General features: G+C 43.7%; 1 protein-coding gene across 4 annotated transcripts in view; it reads right to left on the bottom strand.

Annotated features, from left to right (window-relative positions):
- The window catches only part of FSTL5 (follistatin like 5), a 1,350,822-nt gene that overhangs the window by 589,755 nt on the left and 741,305 nt on the right, over positions 1 to 19,762 (bottom strand). For all 4 annotated transcript variants that reach the window (XM_069744171.1, XM_069744169.1, XM_069744172.1 and 1 more), the window contains one exon: positions 10,005 to 10,125. In XM_069744171.1, the coding sequence (XP_069600272.1) occupies positions 10,005 to 10,125 (121 nt within the window). The remainder of the gene's footprint in view (positions 1 to 10,004; positions 10,126 to 19,762) is intronic.

The following is a 19,762-nucleotide window of genomic DNA, read 5'->3' on the forward strand; positions in this document are numbered from 1 at the left end:
CTGCACATGTTGCAGCAACTGCGGCAGCAGCGATGATCCCTGGTACAATATACCCTTATGCATAACCTGGGCTGATGAAGTATGGTGCAAATCAAGCTTGCAGAGTGAGAACAAATGAGAGACCTCTTTATCCTTCTGCACAGTTTTGAAATGGCTACTAAGATGGTTACCTCTGACTATGCAATCATCAGCATCTCTATTCTGGTAAACTACATGTTGTTGCACACTTTGAATAGTCTGCATGAGAAAATGGTAGTCTCAGAGAAAGAGGTGGAAGCAGGGAAGGATGCAGAAGGGATAACAATATCTCGAAGTTCCGGACTGTGGCCACACAGGTGAGTGCCATGGGAGGGAGGATTACAGCAATCCAGATATGACCTAGTCATAACTGACACCGTTGAAGCGTCACACTGACGTAAAACAGCCATAGGCCACTGCTGTACCTGCTACCCTGCATCAAAGTACTAACTACCCTCAATAAAGAATAATCTTTTATTTGATCACGGAGTGCCAACATTTCATTCTTTTCGGTTGGATTTCTGCAATACTGCTCATTTCAGGTGCATCACCTGTGATCAGTCATGGAGTCTAGAATCTGCTGGTCCGCTGATCAAGCTTTTTAAGGTATGCAACACATTGTTTGGTGCTGTGTTTTTTCTCACTTCAACTTATACCGCTCCCATACCCACCTCATTTTAATTGAAACTTCAATTCAAAGCTCTAAATTCTGGCCCAGACCCTGATACCTCATGCATGGCTTCTGTGCCATTATAAAATGTTTTACTGTGCATCAATTAATCAGTCAGCTAACTCTGTTACTATCCTTCTAACATTAGTGCTCTACCGTGCAGATATTTTGGGCCACCTCAGTATGGATGAGCAAAAAAGCAGTTTGAGGTGTTGCATGAGTTATCAGGGCTCCCAGTAAAGAAGGCTTACACCGGTCCCTCATCCACCTCGTCTTAATTGAAACTTCAATTTAAAGCTGTAAATGTTGGCCCAAAGTCTTATATATCTCATGCATAGCCCATGGATGACGGCTGGTGTGCCATTATCAATTTTGCACTGTGGGTCAATTGATGCCACTTTACTGGTGTCAGCCCCCAATTCTTGCAAATGATTGGACTCCAAGTTGGGTCTCCTTCATGTGTGTTGCCTGAATTTGTGGGCAGGATCCTCTCTCCTCCTGTACCAGTTGTGACTTGTATTGTTTAGGATTATTGTACTTGTTTTTATGATGTATACTCCTTCTCACATGTAAAGTGCCATGGAATAAATGGCGCTAAAATAATAAATAATAATATTTTGGCAGACACCCAGAGCACCAGGCCAACGCCAGTCACTTTTCCATCTGTTACTGATAAATGTTTAAGCTAGAGATGCTGGTGAAAGCCCTGTCCCATACATCCATGCTGCACAATTATACTATTTGTACTCTGGGTAAATTGATGCCACTTTTCCTGGTGTCTGCCCCTATTTGAGCTATTTGAGCTATTTGAGAAGCTTTTTTACCCACTTAAGATGTTGTGTGTATATTTGGCTTTGCCTCCCTTTGAATTCAATTGGGATCAGGTAAGTTTGATGAACAATTTGTCGAATATTTTCAGCTAATATTGGGACGGTCGCCGAACCAAACCATCTCTAATAATAAGTAACACAATTGAATGTGTTTAATTAAAATGTTACTGTGTGAAGAAAATCTTATAAATGTGCCCTTGATATGTACTATACAATGGCTGCGTCAGACCGTGCAGGAATATGATCTGATTATACCACATCTCCTGGGCAGGAGGGGAGGCAAAAGAGTATACAGACATTACAACATGGAATCTCAAATTATTCTTGGAAGTAACACATTGTTTAAAAACAGGCAGGGAAATGCTTTACCTCTCAAAAAAATGAGCTGTGATCCCTGCTATATACTCTTTTTCTTCCTCCCCTGCTCAGGAGATGTGGCATGATCAGACCATGTTCAAGCATGGTCAGACACAGCTATTACACAGGACGCAGAAGGGGCATATGTTTAAGATTAAAACAGCACAGGAATATTTTATTTAAAGAAATCCAATTGCAGGACTTATTATTATTAAACTTTTCCATTAGTAAACCACTTTAACTCTCTTCTATTTCTAACTATTTGCCCTAATTGCCCTATAGAAACTAAATAATTTTCCTTACCTAGTAGAGATTAGAAAGTAACTTCTATTTCATTCTGGATTGTGTTTCAGAGTAGAGAAACACTCAAAACCAATAGGCTGTGAAGTGTGTAATGATACACTACAGACGTTTTAAGTCAGCTAACTGCAGTACCAGTACAGACTGTCATTCTAAACATAGCCGCTAACATGGTAGCTTCTGAAGATTGCCATCAGGTTTTGCTATAAAATAGAAACTTCTCTGCATTGAAAATTATCGCTAGAAGCTTTACGACATCGATCACTACCAATTTGGCATTATCAAGGGATCTGTGGACAATCGTATGAGGGAGTGCACTTTCAACAGCTTGTATTTGGCATAATTAGGGGGCTTTCCTATAATAGCAATCCTCACTGTGATATGTCGCTGAGCCTTCTGATAATGATTAAAAATAGGTAACTTGTCAGTGATTTTAATATTTAATAAAATTTTAATAACTATACTAATACTTTATATTTTATTTATATCATTATATCACCATTCAATATCACTTTAACTAGAGTTCTGATGAATTATTAAATAATCATCAACCTTTTTGCAGTAGAACCTGTTTTCACCTTCCTGAGCAGTCAATTCATTTTAATTCTGACCAGTGTCACTTTGAGTGTTAATAACTTTGGAACACTTCAATGTATCCCAGTAATTCTGCAATTATACAGTACAGACCAAAAGTTTGAACACACCTTCTCATTTAAAGATTTTTCTGTATTTTCATGACTATGAAAATTGTACATTCACACTGAAGGCATCAAAACTGTGAATTAACACATGTGGAATTATAAACTTAACAAAAAGTGTGAAACAACTGAAATGATGTCTTATATTCTAGGTTCTTCAAAGTAGCCACCTTTTGCTTTGATGACTGCTTTGCAGACTCTTGGCATTCTCTTGATGAGCTTCAAGAGGTAGCCACCGGGAATGGTCTTCCAACACTCTTGAAGGAGTTCCCAGAGATGCTTAGCACTTGTTGGCCATTTTGCCTTCACTCTGTGGTCCAGCTCACCCCAAACCATCTCAATTGGGTTGAGGTCTGTTGACTGTGGAGGCCAGGTCATCTGGCGTAGCACCCCATCACTCTATTTCTTGGTCAAATAGCCCTTACACAGCCTGGAGGTGTGTTTGGGGTCATTGTACTGTTGGAAAATAAATGATGGTCCAACTGTTAGGTGTCGAGTTCCCTCCTCTGCACAGGGGGAATCTCAAGCTATCTCCACTGCGGTCTCCCATTCTTCTCCAGCCACAGTGGAGCCTGCTCAGTGGAGATGTTGGTCCCAGTGTCTGACTCAGGCTGATACTGGGCCACTGGTTACTACTGTTCTTCCAGGCTCTGCCTTTGTAGCCAGCGTTGAACAGCAGCGGGCAGATCTTTCTGGGACTAAGTCCTGCTTTTCCCATACTGGGCATGTTCACGGGACAACCTCCAATTGGAGGTCAGGGGTCACATGAGCAGGTCCTGAAGCGGTTCCTGTTGGACCACTAGGAAGGTCCTTGAGTGCTAAAAATATAAATGGTTTGCATGCCTTCAGTGTGAATTTACGATTCTCATAGTCATGAAAATACAGAAAAATCTTTAAATGAGCAGATGTGTCCAAACTTTTGGTCTGTACTGTATGTTGTGACATACTGTACTTTATGATATTGTGAAATTGAGGGGTTTTTCAAACTTTAAATTTGTATGCCCTTAAACTAGATCGTGCAAAATAGTTAATTACATTTACCACATGTCTACTTTACATCAGCATAATTTTTTAAACATATTTTTTTTCCAACAAAATTTACAGAAATAAATTTTTTTTTGGGACCACATCACATGTGAAGTGACTTTGAGGGGCCTATGTGACAAAAATACCCCCCAATAAAACATCATTTTAAAAACTGCACTGTTAAAAGCAATATGAAAGGAAAAAATGAAATTTTAACTTTTTCCCACAAAAATGTTACTTTAGCCCCAAATTTTGCATTTTCACAAGGGTAACAGGAGAAAATAGACCATGTAATTTGTTTTGCAATTTCTATTAAGCACAGTGAAACCACATATGTGGTGAAAAACTACTGTTTGGGTGCACATCAGGGCTCAAAAGGGAAGGAGCACCATTTGACTTTGGATCGCAGAATTGGCTGGAATAGAAAGAGAATGCCATGTCATGTTTTCAGTGCCTGTAGTGTCTAAATAGATTAGATTCTCCACAAGTGACCGCATTTTGGAAACTACACCTCTCAAGTGAGTCACAGAATTTTATAACTTTGAGCTGTGAAAATAAAAAAAAATCTAACTTTTCCAACAAAAAATATTGCTTTAGCCCCAAATTTTGCATTTTCACAAGGGTAACAGGAGTAAATGGACAGTACAATTTGTTGTGCAATTTCTATTGAGTAGTAGAAAATTATTGTTTGAGAACATGGCATGGCTCAGAAAGAAAGGTGCAGCATTTTGGCTGGAAAAGGTTATGGATGCCTTGTCACATTTAAAGATGGACGAACACGAACATTAAAGTTGCGAGTCTGTATTGAACACCTACTGTTTGGGAATAGACACCGAACATGGACTTCATCAAGAAGTCCGTGTTACTGTTCGGGTTCAGCCCCCTGAAAAAAAAGGTGTCTGTCTCGCTGTCATGTGCATGGCAGTGCGGAAAACACTGCTTCTGATCAGCAGTAAAATGATTACCACCAGTCAGAGAGTCGTGGTTCCCATGTTGTCAAATGAGAGCATGAGCCCGCAGCTGTGATGGGAGGTAAACAGTTTATCTCCAATCACTGGTGTTGGCTGATGGGACTACTGCTCCCATCAGCCTACGCCTGCTGCCATTAATAACAGAGAGAGCAGGTGGTGGCTGATGGGAGATCACTCCAGTTCATTTGCCTGGCTGTGAACTTAGCTTCAGTAACCTCGATTTCATCACTGCTAGGCACTGATGCTGCACTCCCAGCAGCTGATTCCCCAGTGGTTCTCAGCCTGGATTGTCGCATTTTGGCACAGTCCACGTTGAATACTGTTTATCCCACAGACATGGATTACGGCGTGTTGAAGCCCCCTATATTTTCATTAAAAGATAACGGACCAGAGTGGGGACTTGTTTTTTTGTTGAAACTTTTATTGGGAAAATTTCACATAACATTTTGGATCACATTTATCCTGTGCACTACGCTGACCACTTACATTGGCATTTCCATCTAAATCTCCAAATGACGTGATTCAGATGAAACTTCCGAGGGATCCAATCACTATAACGAGACAGCAACGTTACTCTGGACTTCATTTGATCTCTGTTCAGCTTTGTCCCAATTTTCAGAGATGCAAAAAACTGTGGTCATCACAATTTTATGCACACTTAAAAAGATAGCCACCGCCTAATTATAGACCAGACGGCGACCATAGTGTCTCCATCAGTCTTATTATAAGGAACATTCTGCTGGAGGTTCCGTTTGAATCACGTACTTCAGAGATTTACACAGAAACCCAGTTGTAAGAGCGTAAAGCGCTGGATAAATGTGAGCCGAGTTGCAATTTTTGGGAGACAGAATGAAAAAATCAACAGCTGATTAGGAATTGGTTTTATTTATATCTTACACAATTCATGATGCAGTATAAGAGATAAGATGACTTTATTCTTCTGGTGAGAGATACCACTTTTTTATGTTTGATTACTATCAAACAATAAAAAACGCATTATATACAAAAAAAGTTTTTACATTGCCATATTTTGAGAGGTATAATTTTCTTTCTACTGACTGTTAGGGCTTGAGTTCCTGCCTCTGCACAGGTGGAATTTCGAGCCATCTCTGTTGCGGTCTCCCATTCTTCCCCAGCCACAGTAAAGCCTGCTTAGCGGAGATGTTGGTCTAAGTGTCTGGCTCAGGCAGATACTCTGCGTCTGGCTACTGCTGTTTTCCAGGCTCTGCCATAATAGCTTTTACTGGTCAGCGGCGAGGACTTGCTTCTGGGACTAAGTCCTGCTTTCTACCTTCTGAGCATGCCCAAAGGAAGACCTCTCATTGGAGGTCAGGGGTCACACGCTGAGGTCCTGAAGCAACTCCCATTTGTCCACTATTAAGGTCCTGAAGTTGCTGCAACTATAAAAGGTTTGCATGGCTGCATGGCCATATGCTAGTATCAATCTTTGTCATGAGCTTTGCGCCTGTGTGGTCATGTATGCTTGTGGTCAGAACCCGGCTGAAATAAGCCACTAGAGGAGTTTGTTTGCATGTATTCATGGCTCGGCTGAGATAAGCCACTAGAATACCGGCACCTCCAGTGAGAAATAGTTTGTGTGCTTCTCTGACTGCATTACCACTGACTGCTATCAGTTCAACTGTTTCTCATGTACAGCACCATGGAATCAATGGTGCTATATAAATAAATAATAATAATAATAATAACTGTTAGCTGTGTACCACTGTGAGCTTAACAAGACACAGTGCTTTTCTATCTCGGTGACTCTGTGAAGTAACACAGCTTGCTTATACCGCCATATAGTGCCATTTGCTAGCAGCAGGTTCTCCTCCTGCATGGTGGACTCCGGGCTGCGTATGCACCAATAATAACATCTATATTTACTCAATGCGTTTTGCCAGCCCTAACATAATACTAGGGCCAGGGTCTGGCTAGTAAATGGTGGATCAACAGCAATCTTTGTGGTGCATCCAGCAGCTGGAGGGTAGATTGGCTGCTCTCGAGTGCTAAATCTCAGCAGTGGATGTTACCACAGTTGCTGTTCAGGCTGCGAGCGAGGCTGCAGCAACCTTGTCCACTGCCACCCCTGTTCCGACTCTTTCTCGCCTCCCGCTGCCAGAGAAATTTTCTGGAGATAGTAAATCTTGTAGGGGTTTCATGAGCCAGTGCTCTATACATCTCGAGCTTCTGACCGCATGTTTCCCCACAGAGCGGGCAAAGGTGGAATTTATAGTGTCTCTCCTGTTGCACAGGGCGTTGGAGTGGGCTACACCGATGTGGGAGCGTGGCGATCATGTGGTGCAGAGTGCTCGATTGTTCCTGAGCACTCTGAAACAGGTCTTTTTAGGACCTCGTGTCACCCATGATACGGCGCTCAAACTGTTGGCATTGACTCAGGGCTCATCCTTGGTCAGCCATTTTGCCGTCCACTTCCGCACTCTAGCATCTGAGCTGGAGTGGTCAGATAAAGCTCTTATCCCTATATTTTGGAGGGGGCTGGCTGACCATGTGAAGGACGCTCTGTCCACTAGGGAGATTCCCGCCAGATTGGAGGAGTTATTAACTGCATCCACTCGTATTGACTTCCGTTTTCACGAGCGGAGGTTAGAGCGAGCCCAGTGTAGGCAGAGGTTTCGGCTGGCTCCCACATTCGCCAAACCTTTGGAATCTTTGGTCCTGGTACCTGAGTCACATGCGGCCATGGAAGTGTCATTAGCGGAATCTAAGTCCCGGACCGCTCGTGCACTCACGGTCTGTCATGTTTGCCAGCAGTCAGGACATCTTGCCAACAGATGATCCCAGCGGTCGAGGAAACATCAACGTCTAGTGGTAGTAGGTGGAGGTACACTAGACATGGTGACGTTTGCCTCCAAATTGTCCTTTAAGGGAACAATTACTATAGGCTCATTCTCCCACTCGGTAGAGCTCTGCGTGGATTCTAGAGTGGAGAGCAAATTTATGTCTTCTGCCTTCGCTCAACATCGCGCAGTTCCCCTGGTAATGCTAGCTCAGCCAGTTACCATTAAGAGTGGTAAATGGGTTGACACTGCCCTCTCAGATAACACACCAGACCATCCCTTTCTCTCTGTCCATGTCACCATCTCATCAGGAGATAATATCTCTGCTTGCCATTCCTGAGGGAATTGATGAGGTCCTGATAGGGATACCTTGGCTACGATACCACTCTCCTCATATCGAGTGGTCCCCAGGCAGAATTTTGGGAAAGTGTTCAGGTTGCTACTACTAAGGTACCCACAGATCTATCCTCTCTCCTTAAGCAATATTGGCCCTATGTGGACGTGTTCTCCAAAAGGGCAGCAGAGACCCTTCCACCTCACCGTCCCTATGACTGTCCTATTGACCTCTTGCCTGGTGCTGAGCCTCCCCGGGGTCGAGTCTATCCGTTATCTCTCTGGGATATGGAGGCAATGTCTCAGTACATCCAAGAAAATCTGGCAAGAGGATCCATTAGGAAGTCAGTGTCACCTGCAGGGGCTGGGTTCTTCTTCATGAAGAAGAACGGGGAACTACATCCTTGCATAGACTACAGGGGTCTTAACACCATCACCATTAAGAATAAGTATCCCCTGCCCCTGATATCTGAAGCTGGCAGACCCAGAGGTCATCATTTGACCTCCGACTGCTATGACAACCCTCAGCTTCTTCTGTGATCACGTCGCAGGGCTGCCCCATTAGTGAGTGGCTCCATGATTTTTTGCAGACAAGAGGTCCACAGTCAATGAAAACCCAAAAGTCATTATCTCAGTAAATTAGAATAATTAAAAAAAACTGCAAAGGCTTCCTAAGTGTTTAAAAGGTCCCTTAGTCTGTTTCAGTAAGCTACACAATCATGAGGAAGACTTATGACTTGACAGACGTCCAGAAGGCAGTCATTGCCACACTCCACAAGGAGGGTAAGCCACAAAAGGTCACTGCTAAAGAAGCTGGCTGTTCATAGAGTGCTGTATCAAGCATATTAATGGCAAGTTGAGTGGAATAAAAAAGAGTGGTAGAAAAAAGGTGCACCAGCAATCGGGATAACCACAGCCTTGAATGGATTGTTAAGAAAAGGCCATTCAAAAATTTGGGGGAGATTCATAAGGAGTGAACTGCTGCTGGAGTCATTGCATCAAGAACCACCACACACACAGAGGAATCCAGGACATGGGTTACAAGTGTCACGTTTCTTGTGTCAAGCCACTCATGACAACAATAGACAACGTCATAAGTGTCTTACCTGGGCCAAGGAGAAATAAAACTGGGCTGTTGCTCAGCCTTCCAAAGTGTTGATTTCAGATGAAAGTAAATTTTGCATTTCATTTGGAAATCAAGGTCCCAGAGTCTGGAGGAACAGTGGAGAGGCACACAATCCAAGCTGCGTGAGGTCTAGTGTGAAGTTAACACAATCAGTGATGGTTTGGGGAGCCATGTCATCTGCTGATGTAGGTCCACTGTGTTTCATTAAGACCAAAGTTAGTGCCGCCTTCTACCAGTAAATTTTAGAGCACTTCATGCTTCCCTCTGCCAACAAGCTATTTGAAGATGGAAATTTCATTCTCCAGCAGGACTTGGTACCTGTCCACACTGCCAAAGGTACCAATGCCTGGTTTAAAGAAAAAACTGTTTCACTGTGCTTGATTGGTCAGCAAACTTGCCTGACCTTAACCCCATAGAGAATCTATGGGGTATTGTCAAGAGGAAGATGAGAGACACCCGACCCAACCATACAGATGGAGGCTGCTATCAAAGCAACCTGGGCTTGCATAACACCTCAGCAGTGCCACATGCTGATCATCTCCATGTCAGTTTCATTTTTTATATTGAAGAACAGAAATAAATTAACTTTTTGATGATATTCTAACTTTGTGATGAACACCTGTATGTGATTCACATACATCTTAATGAGGCCCATAGAGAAAAGAAAAGTTTAGTTCTACTATGCACTAGATATGGAAAATAGGATATATGTTTGCTTTATGGGAAATACTGTAGTAAGAAATATATTATAATTATGACCCTCTGCACCTAAGGGTGGATTAAATATCCCTTTTATTGGGTGTTGGATTTGTGTAGCTACATACAATAACACATAGACCAAGGTACTAGCAAAAGAATAATTATAATGTGTACTCACGAAAGGCTCGGTAGAATTCATCCAGGGATAAATGCTTATCACCATTGAAATCATCATATTTTATTAGATCAAATAAAGAACATTCATACATATTCTTTCCAAAACCTTCCTGTCTTATCACCTAGAAACAGAAAATACAGAATAAAAAATGAGTAAAAATATATACATAATTTAAAATATATACAGTACAGACCAAAAGTTTGGACACACCTTCTCATTTAAAGATTTTTGTGTATTTTCATGACTATGAAAATTGTACATTCACACTGAAGGCATCAAAACTATGAATTAACACATGTGGAATTACATACTTAACAAAAAAAGTGTGAAACAACTGAAAATATGTCTTATATTCTAGGTTCTTCAAAGTAGCCTCCTTTTGCTTTGATGACTGCTTTGCACACTCTTGGGATTCTCTTGTTGAGCTTTAAGAGGTAGTCACCGGGAATGGTTTTCACTTCACAGGTGTGTCCTGTCAACTTTAGTAAGTGGGATTTCTTGCCTTATAAATGGGGTTGTGACCATCAGTTGTGTTGTGCAGAAGTCTAGTGGATACACAGCTGATAGTCCTACTGAATAGACTGTTAGAATTTGTATTATAACAAGAAAAAAGCAGCTAAGTAAAGAAAAACGAGTGGCCATCATTACTTTAAGAAATGAAGGTCAGTCTGAAAAATTGGGAAAACTTTGAAAGTGTCCACAAGTGCAGTGGCAAAAACTATCAAGAGCTACAAAGAAACTGGCTCACATGAGGACCGCCCCAGGAAAGGAAGACCAAGAGTCACCTCTGCTTCTGAGGATAAGTTTATCCGAGTCACCAGCCTCAGAAATTGCAGGTTAACAGCAGCTCAGATTAGAGACCAGGTCAATGCCACACAGAGTTCTGGCAGCAAACACATCTCTACAACAACTGTTAAGAGGAGACGTTGTGCAGCAGGCCTTCATGGTAAAATAGCTGCTAGGAAATCACCACCGTGTTTTGTGCGACGCAGAAAAGATGAATGGATAGACTCTACATGCCTGGTTCCTACCGTCAAGCATGGAGGAGGAGGTGTGATGTGTGGGGATGCTTTGCTGGTGACACTGTCATTCAAAATTGAAGGCATACTGAACCAGCATGGCTACCACAGCATCTTGCAGCGGCATGCTCTTCCATCCGGTTTGCATTTAGTTGGACCATCATTTATTTTTCAACATGACAATGACTCAAACACACCTCCAGGCTGTGTAAGGGATATTTGAGCAAGAAGGAGAGTGATGGGGTGCTACGCCATATGACCTGGTCTCCACAGTCACCAGACCTGAACCCAATCAAGATGGTTTGGGTTGATTTGGACTGCAGAGTGAAGGCAAAAGGGCCAACAAGTGCTAAGCATCTCTGGGAACTCCTTCAAGATTGTTGGAAGACCATTCCCGGTGACTACCTCTTGAAGCTCATCAAGAGAATGCCAAGAATGTGCAACAGGAAAGATATATATCTTGGTACCGTGTTAGCCAGTAGATAGAAAAATATTTAGAATTGAGAGTCCTCAGTGGTTGATACCTTTTAATGGCTAACTGAAAAGATGGTAACAAATTGCAAGCTTTCGAGACTACACAGGTCTCTTCATCAGGCAAAGACTAAAACAAATTCTGAAGAATCACATGTTTATGCACAACATAGCACAGAGGAAAAAAAATAGTTACAACCTTTACTACAAAAAGATGCCCGCTTACAATCCATTTTTCCAGCCCCCACCACTACTGTGTTTTAGCAGCCCCCAAATCTAAGAAGCATCATTGTCAAGAGCTCCCTGTCCTCTCCAACAGCTGCAGGTACCTTTCCTTGCAATCAGAAAAATGTAAAACCTGTCCATTTATAATGACCATGGACAAGATAAAGATCCCAAATTCACATCAGGACTACAAAATACCAGGTACTTTCAGCTGCGACACTTCTAATGTGGTGTACCTAATTATCCTAATTATTTGTACGAAATGTCCAACTGGGGGTCTGTATGTGGGGGAGACAGGGCCGAAACTGAGAACAAAGATGAACTCTCATCGCCATACAATTAGAGAAAAAAGAATGGATCTACCTGTGGTAATACATTTTTGTCTCCCAAATCATAACATTATGGACATGAAATTACTTGTGTTAAAAGGTAGCTTCAAATCTCAGAGAGACAGAAGAGTCTGGGAATATAAACTGATGATGACCTTCGACAGTCTTAATGCAGGAATGAATGTGTCGCATGATTTATGACTTTTTACATCAACTAAGGAACTTGCCCCTCATACTATGAGGGGTCATCACAACAGAGACCCTAACCAGAGGACAATAAAACATTCCTTATCTAAGAGCTGGCCCAATATTTATGGACATAACTGTTTATCACTCATGGTAATTCTGCTTCATGTCACCTGTCTTATCCATAATTTTCCCCCTTTTTTTTTTCTGTTCTATGTTGTGCGTAAATATGTGATTGTTTTAGTCTTTGCCTGATGAAGAGACCTGTGTAGTCTCGAAAGCTTGCAATTTGTTACCATCTTTTCAGTTAGCCATTAAAAGGTATCAACCACTGAGGACTCTCAATTCTTAAGAGTGTGCAAAGCAGTCATCAAGGCAAAAGGTGGCTACTTTGAAGAACCTAGAATATAAGACATAATTTCAGTTGTTTCACACTTTTTTGTTAAGTATATAATTCCAGATGTGTTAATTTATAGTTTTGATGTCTTCAGTGTGAATGCACAATTTGCATAGTCATGAAACTACAGAAAAATCTTTAAAAGAGATGTGTCCAAACTTTTGGTCTGTACTGTATATACAGTAAAAGCTTTGTTAAAGGGTTTCCCAATAATTAAAATTTCACAAACAGTACAATGTTTTTCCTGTACAAAATGTGCTGTGCTCAAAAGACTGAACATATTAACAGTAAATCATTTTTACATTCAATTGGATATGTTCATTCTGTTGAGCATGTTCTAGGCTCTTTTTCAGGGGGGCTACGGAACATACCAGCCGTGCTACACCAATGTTATGGAATGCACTACCTCAGAGAATGTCACTCATAAGAATAAGAACTCAAACAGCTCCGCTGAAGGAAAGGTGTACAACTTTAAGGCTCTCAGAATATGGTGACACAAAAACAAGTGTTTTTTTCTTCTAAAAAGTATGTATTTATTGTACAAAATGAAAAAAATAAAAAATAAAACTATACATTTGATATTTGTATTGACCTGAAGAATATAGCGAACATTTTATTAATGCAGCATTGTGCAGACTGTAAAGCTTAAAGCGTAAAAAAAAAACTGAGGCAGAATTGCTGTTCTGTTTATCCTCCTTCCAATAAAGAGTTAATAAAAGTTTGTCAATAAGTTGTGTATACCCCAAAAGAACTCCACTAATTCCACTGACAATTACAACTCATCCTGAGAAAACAAGCTGTCATTTGGTTATGCTGACAAAAAAATAAAAAAATGATGGCTCCTAAATAAAAATGTTTTATCATAAAGTCTAAAACTAGCTGTGATGCCAAAGCATTAAAGGGGTTTCACATTTTCAGCCAAATTTCTGCTCTGGTTGCATAGCAAACCATGTATTCACTTTCTCCACCAGTCCACCAGCGATTCTCCGCCACCACTTCCGGGGTCTGACATTGGCTGCAGCACTAGAGTTGAGCGACCTTGACCTTTTTAGAGTCGAGCCGGGTTTCGCGAAACCCGACTATCTCAAAAGTCGGGTCGAGTGAAATCGGCCGATTATGACGTAAAGTCGGGATCGACCGAAACACGAAACCCAATGCAAGTCAATGGGGCAGCATAGTCGGCAGTGAGTGGGGGCCAGGAAAACACCTAGAGTGCCCATTTTAATGTCAAAACCATCCATTCTTCTTAATGAAGCTTGTCAAGCGTAATTTACCTTATAATAATTGGAAGGCTTTTGAAATTGGGGGTCATTTGGCTAAAGTTGTGGTGGGTAGGGCTGGTTCAAGTAATTAGTGGGCCCAGGAAATCTGGACCACGTCACGGCAGTGGAGCAGGGAGAGGTAAGTATTTCAACTTTGCAAGTGCTGTGAACCTGAGCAAGCAGGGGGGCCCACTCGTTGGCATTGGCACTGGCACAGGGCCCCTCAAAGTACAGCGGTGTGTTTGCACGGCGGGGGCGCCTCCCACCGGCAGCAACACTTTTGCGTACCATGAGAGGCCCTGTGCCAGTGACGTCGCCAACTAGTATTCCTCCCCCCACCTGATGAAGGAACCTGCACTTTCATCTGCACCTTCCTGTTTGTCCCCGTGTAAGGTGGTATGGTATGCGGGAAGGGGGACCTGACTTTCAGCAGGGTCACAATCTTGCAGTGTAGCGTGCATGGGAAATGTTGCGTTATGGGTCAATGTACCAGCAGACTCATCTATCACTGGCTGGGCAATGGGCAGGATGAGGAGGAAACACAGATATAGGCCCAAAGAATAAAGTTGGCTAAATGCAGTTCAAAATTGGTGACACAGGACTAATCAGGGGGCATTGCAGTGGAGGACAACTGGAATGAGAGGCTGACACAGAGAGTAGGCCCAAATCAGTAAGTAGTCGAAATGCAGTTCAAAATTGGCAACAGTAGTAAACAGGCGGCACAGCTTTGTTCAGTGGAGGAGAACAGCAAGGAGTGGCAGACACCGATAGTAGGCCCCAACCCAACTAGTAGGCCAAATGCAGTCTAACATTAACAACTACTTAACGAGCGCCTGAAAACGGAATTTCAGGACAGGAAACCAGGAGAACAGCAAGGAGCGGCAGACACCGATAGTAGGCCCCAAACCAACTAGTACGCCAAATGCAGTTGTTCCGTTTAACCACAATTTAATGAGAGCCTGAAGATAGAAGTTCAGGAAAGGCAACCTGGAGAACACCTTGGAGTGGAACACACCATCTCTCTACACCCCATACCCAATTTGTAGGCCTAATGCAGCGTAGTTTCCAACAACTACTAAACGAGAGCATGATGATCGAAGCATTGGCGAGGAAACCTGGGGAACACCTTGGAGTGGAACACACCATCTCTCTACAGTGGAACACACCATCTCTCTACACCCCATACCCAATTTGTAGGCCTAATGCAGCGTAGTTTCCAACAACTACTAAACGAGAGCCGGAAGATCGAAGCAATGGAGAGGAAACCTGGGGAACACCTTGGAGTGTAACACACCATCTCTCTACACCCCATACCCAATTTGTAGGCCTAATGCAGCGTAGTTTCCAACAACTACTAAACGAGAGCCGGAAGATCGAAGCTCAGGAAAGGCAACCTGGAGAACACCTTGGAGTGGAACACACCATCTCTCTACACCCCATACCCAATTTGTAGGCCCAATGCAGCGTAGTTTCCAACAACTACTAAACGAGAGCCGGAAGATCGAAGCAATGGAGAGGAAACCTGGGGAACACCTTGGAGTGTAACACACCATCTCTCTACACCCCATACCCAATTTGTAGGCCTAATGCAGCGTAGTTTCCAACAACTACTAAACGAGAGCCGGAAGATCGAAGCAATGGAGAGGAAACCTGGGGAACACCTTGGAGTGTAACACACCATCTCTCTACACCCCATACCCAATTTGTAGGCCTAATGCAGCGTAGTTTCCAACAACTACTAAACGAGAGCCGGAAGATCGAAGCAATGGAGAGGAAACCTGGGGAACACCTTGGAGTGGAACACACCATCTCTCTACAGTGGAACACACCATCTCTCTACACCCCATACCCAATTTGTAGGCCTAATGCAGCGTAGTTTCCAACAACTACTAAACGAGAGCCGGAAGATCGAAGCTCAGGAAAGGCAACCTGGAGAACACCTTGGAGTGGAACACACCATCTCTCTACACCCCATACCCAATTTGTAGGCCCAATGCAGCGTAGTTTCCAACAACTACTAAACGAGAGCCGGAAGATCGAAGCAATGGAGAGGAAACCTGGGGAACACCTTGGAGTGTAACACACCATCTCTCTACACCCCATACCCAATTTGTAGGCCTAATGCAGCGTAGTTTCCAACAACTACTAAACGAGAGCCGGAAGATCGAAGCAATGGAGAGGAAACCTGGGGAACACCTTGGAGTGTAACACACCATCTCTCTACACCCCATACCCAATTTGTAGGCCTAATGCAGCGTAGTTTCCAACAACTACTAAACGAGAGCCGGAAGATCGAAGCAATGGAGAGGAAACCTGGGGAACACCTTGGAGTGGAACACACCATCTCTCTACAGTGGAACACACCATCTCTCTACACCCCATACCCAATTTGTAGGCCTAATGCAGCGTAGTTTCCAACAACTATTAAACGAGAGCCGGAAGATCGAAGCTCAGGAAAGGCAACCTGGGGAACACCTTGGAGTGGAACACACCATCTCTCTACACCCCATACCCAATTTGTAGGCCCAATGCAGCGTAGTTTCCAACAACTACTAAACGAGAGCCGGAAGATCGAAGCTCAGGAAAGGCAACCTGGGGAACACCTTGGAGTGTAACAAACCCTCTCTCTACACCACGGAAGGGCTGATTCTTAGGAAGGAAGGCTGTCGGAAAGAAGCAGGGCGTGTCCGAGGGTGATTATATTCTTATTAGGTATATACTCACCCTCGGACGCGCCCTGCTTCTTTATTTGTAATGAATGTTTATTTGCAATGTGGTTTTGACTTACTCTATTTTTTTGGTAAATAATGATTTTATTATTTTCATTGTTTTGCATCTTCTTGGCAATAATATAAAGAAGACGCGACAGGACAACACTCGGTGGATGCCATATCTGTGTTTAAAATTGAAAAAACCTTTCAGTTAACTACTTGCAGGAGAAAGTTATTGTAGCTGGTGGCCATTTTTAGTACTGTACCAGATTTTTGTTGTATGTGTTTGTTTTTAATGTTAAAATGTCTGCATTTGATATCTCTCCAGTATTTTCTTTTTTATAAGCAAAATACTTATTTTTATATTTTCTGATGTTGGTTCCAGGGGTACACGGGCAGCAGTGGTGTGGTCAGTGGAGGCCTAGTGGAAGGAGTCACCGCAGACAGGCATCGAAGGCCTAAAATAATAACACATGGCTGTAGGCAATTTTAAATTGGTTCCAGGGGTACACGGGCAGCAGTGGTGTGGTCAGTGGAGGCCTAGTGGAAGGAGTCACCGCAGACAGGCATCGAAGGCCTAAAATAATAACACATGGCAGTAGGCAATTTTAAATTGGTTCCAGGGGTACACGGGCAGCAGTGGTGTGGTCAGTGGAGGCCTAGTGGAAGGAGTCACCGCAGACAGGCATCGAAGGCCTAAAATAATAACACATGGCTGTAGGCAATTTTAAATTGGTTACAGGGGTACACGGGCAGCAGTGTTGTGGTCAGTGGAGGCCTAGTGGAAAGAGTAACCGCAGACAGGCATCGAAGGCCTAAAATAATAACACATGGCTGTAGGCAATTTTAAATTGGTTCCAGGGGTACACGGGCAGCAGTGGTGTGGTCAGTGGAAGCCTAGTGGAAGGAGTGACCGCAGACAGGCATCGCAGGCCTAAAATAATAACACATGGCTGTAGGCAATTTTAAATTGGTTCCAGGGGTACACGGGCAGCAGTGGTGTGGTCAGTGGAGGCCTAGTGGAAGGAGTGACCGCAGACAGGCATTGAAGGCCTAAAATAATAACACATGGCTATAGGCAATTTTAAATTGGTTCCAGGGGTACACGGGCAGCAGTGGTGTGGTCAGTGGAGGCCTAGTGGAAGGAGTCACCGCAGACAGGCATCGAAGGCCTAAAATAATAACACATGGCTGTAGGCAATTTTAAATTGGTTACAGGGGTACACGGGCAGCAGTGGTGTGGTCAGTGGAGGCCTAGTGGAAGGAGTGACCACAGACAGGCATCGAAGGCCTAACATAACAAAAATGTCAATACAATGGTATTGTCAGTGGCAGGCATTGAAGGATGTCAGCGCATAGACTAAACATTGGTGGAGCTGTGAGATAATTTTGCAAGTGGTAGACCACTGTTTGAGCTGGGGTGGGGGGAAACTGTCTTGTGGCCGGCGGTACAGGCCCAGGGCCCCTCATATTACAACGGTGTGTCTGACGTTGGGTGCGCACCACCACCGCCAGAGACACTTTATTGTACTAGGAGGGACCCAGTGGCAGTGCCGTCGACCAAAAGCGGGCTCACCCACCTCTTCAGACAAACTGCACTCTCACGGGTGCTGTCGCCAAGTGTCGATACCACGGCCCCGTGTGGGGAGTTTGGCCATTTAGTGAGGTGTAAACATGTCGTATGCTGGACAATCAGGTGCAGAAAATTACGAGATTGGAAAAGGCATTCAGAATAGTCCACAGGCAAGACCTTTTCATAGGAAAGCTAGGTGTCAGCCGGGCAAGGTGGGGCAAAAGATTTCGAAATCCAGTTGTGGTTCATTTTAATGAAGGTTAGATCATCTACATTTTGGGTAGCCAGACGAGTCTTTTTTTCTGTTAGTATTGAACCTGCAGCACTGAATACTCTTCCTGATAGGACACTAGCTGCCGGGCAAGCAAGCTCCTGCAATGCATATTCTGCCAATTCTGGCCAGGTGTCTAATTTTGATGCCCAGTAATCAAATGGGAATGACGGTTGAGGGAGAACATCGATAAGGGATGAAAAATAGTTTGTAACCATACTGGACAAATGTTGTCTCCTGTCACTTTGAATTGATGCTGCAGTACCTGTCCTGTCTGCGGTCATAGCAAAATCACTCCACAACCTGGTCAGAAAACCCCTCTGGCCAACGCCACTTCTGATTTCTGCCCCTCTAACTCCTCTGGTCTGCTGGCCCCTGCAGCTCGTGTGAGAACGATCACGGGCGCTGTGTGCAGGGAATGCCAGAAGCAAACGGTCAACAAGAGTTGATTGTTTGGTTGCTAATATTAGTTCCAAGTTCTCATGTGGCATTATATTTTGCAATTTGCCTTTATAGCGAGGATCAAGGAGGCAGGCCAACCAGTAATCGTCATCATTCATCATTTTAGTTATGCGTGTGTCCCTTTTGAGGATACGTAAGGCATAATCCGCCATGTGGGCCAAAGTTCCAGTTCTCAAATCTGCGGTTGTGCTTGGTTGAGGGGCAGTTTCAGGCAAATCCACGTCACTTGTGTCCCTCAAAAAACCAGAACCCGGCCTTGCCGCGCCACCAATTTCCAGTGGCCCCGGAAAAGCTTCCTCATTAAAAATATAATCATCCCCATCATCCTCCTCGTCCTCCTCCTCCTCTTCGCCCGCTACCTCGTCCTGTACACTGCCCTGGCCAGACAATGGCTGACTGTCATCAAGGCTTTCCTCTTCCTCAGCTGCAGACGCCTGATCCTTTTTGTGCGTCAAACTTTGCATCAGCAGACGCATTAGGGGGATGCTCATGCTTATTATGGCGTTGTCTGCACTAACCAGCCGTGTGCATTCCTCAAAACACTGAAGGACTTGACACATGTCTTGAATCTTCGACCACTGCACACCTGACAACTCCATGTCTGCCATCCTACTGCCTGCCCGTGTATGTGTATCCTCCCACAAAAACATAACAGCCCGCCTCTGTTCACACAGTCTCTGAAGCATGTGCAGTGTTGAGTTCCACCTTGTTGCAACGTCTATGATTAGGCGATGCTGGGGAAGGTTCAAAGAACGCTGATAGGTCTGCATACGGCTGGAGTGTACGGGCGAACGGCGGATATGTGAGCAAAGTCCACGCACTTTGAGGAGCAGGTCGGATAACCCCGGATAA

The sequence above is a fragment of the Ranitomeya imitator genome, chromosome 1, assembly GCF_032444005.1.
Source record: "Ranitomeya imitator isolate aRanImi1 chromosome 1, aRanImi1.pri, whole genome shotgun sequence".
NCBI classification, from domain to species: domain Eukaryota; kingdom Metazoa; phylum Chordata; class Amphibia; order Anura; family Dendrobatidae; genus Ranitomeya; species Ranitomeya imitator.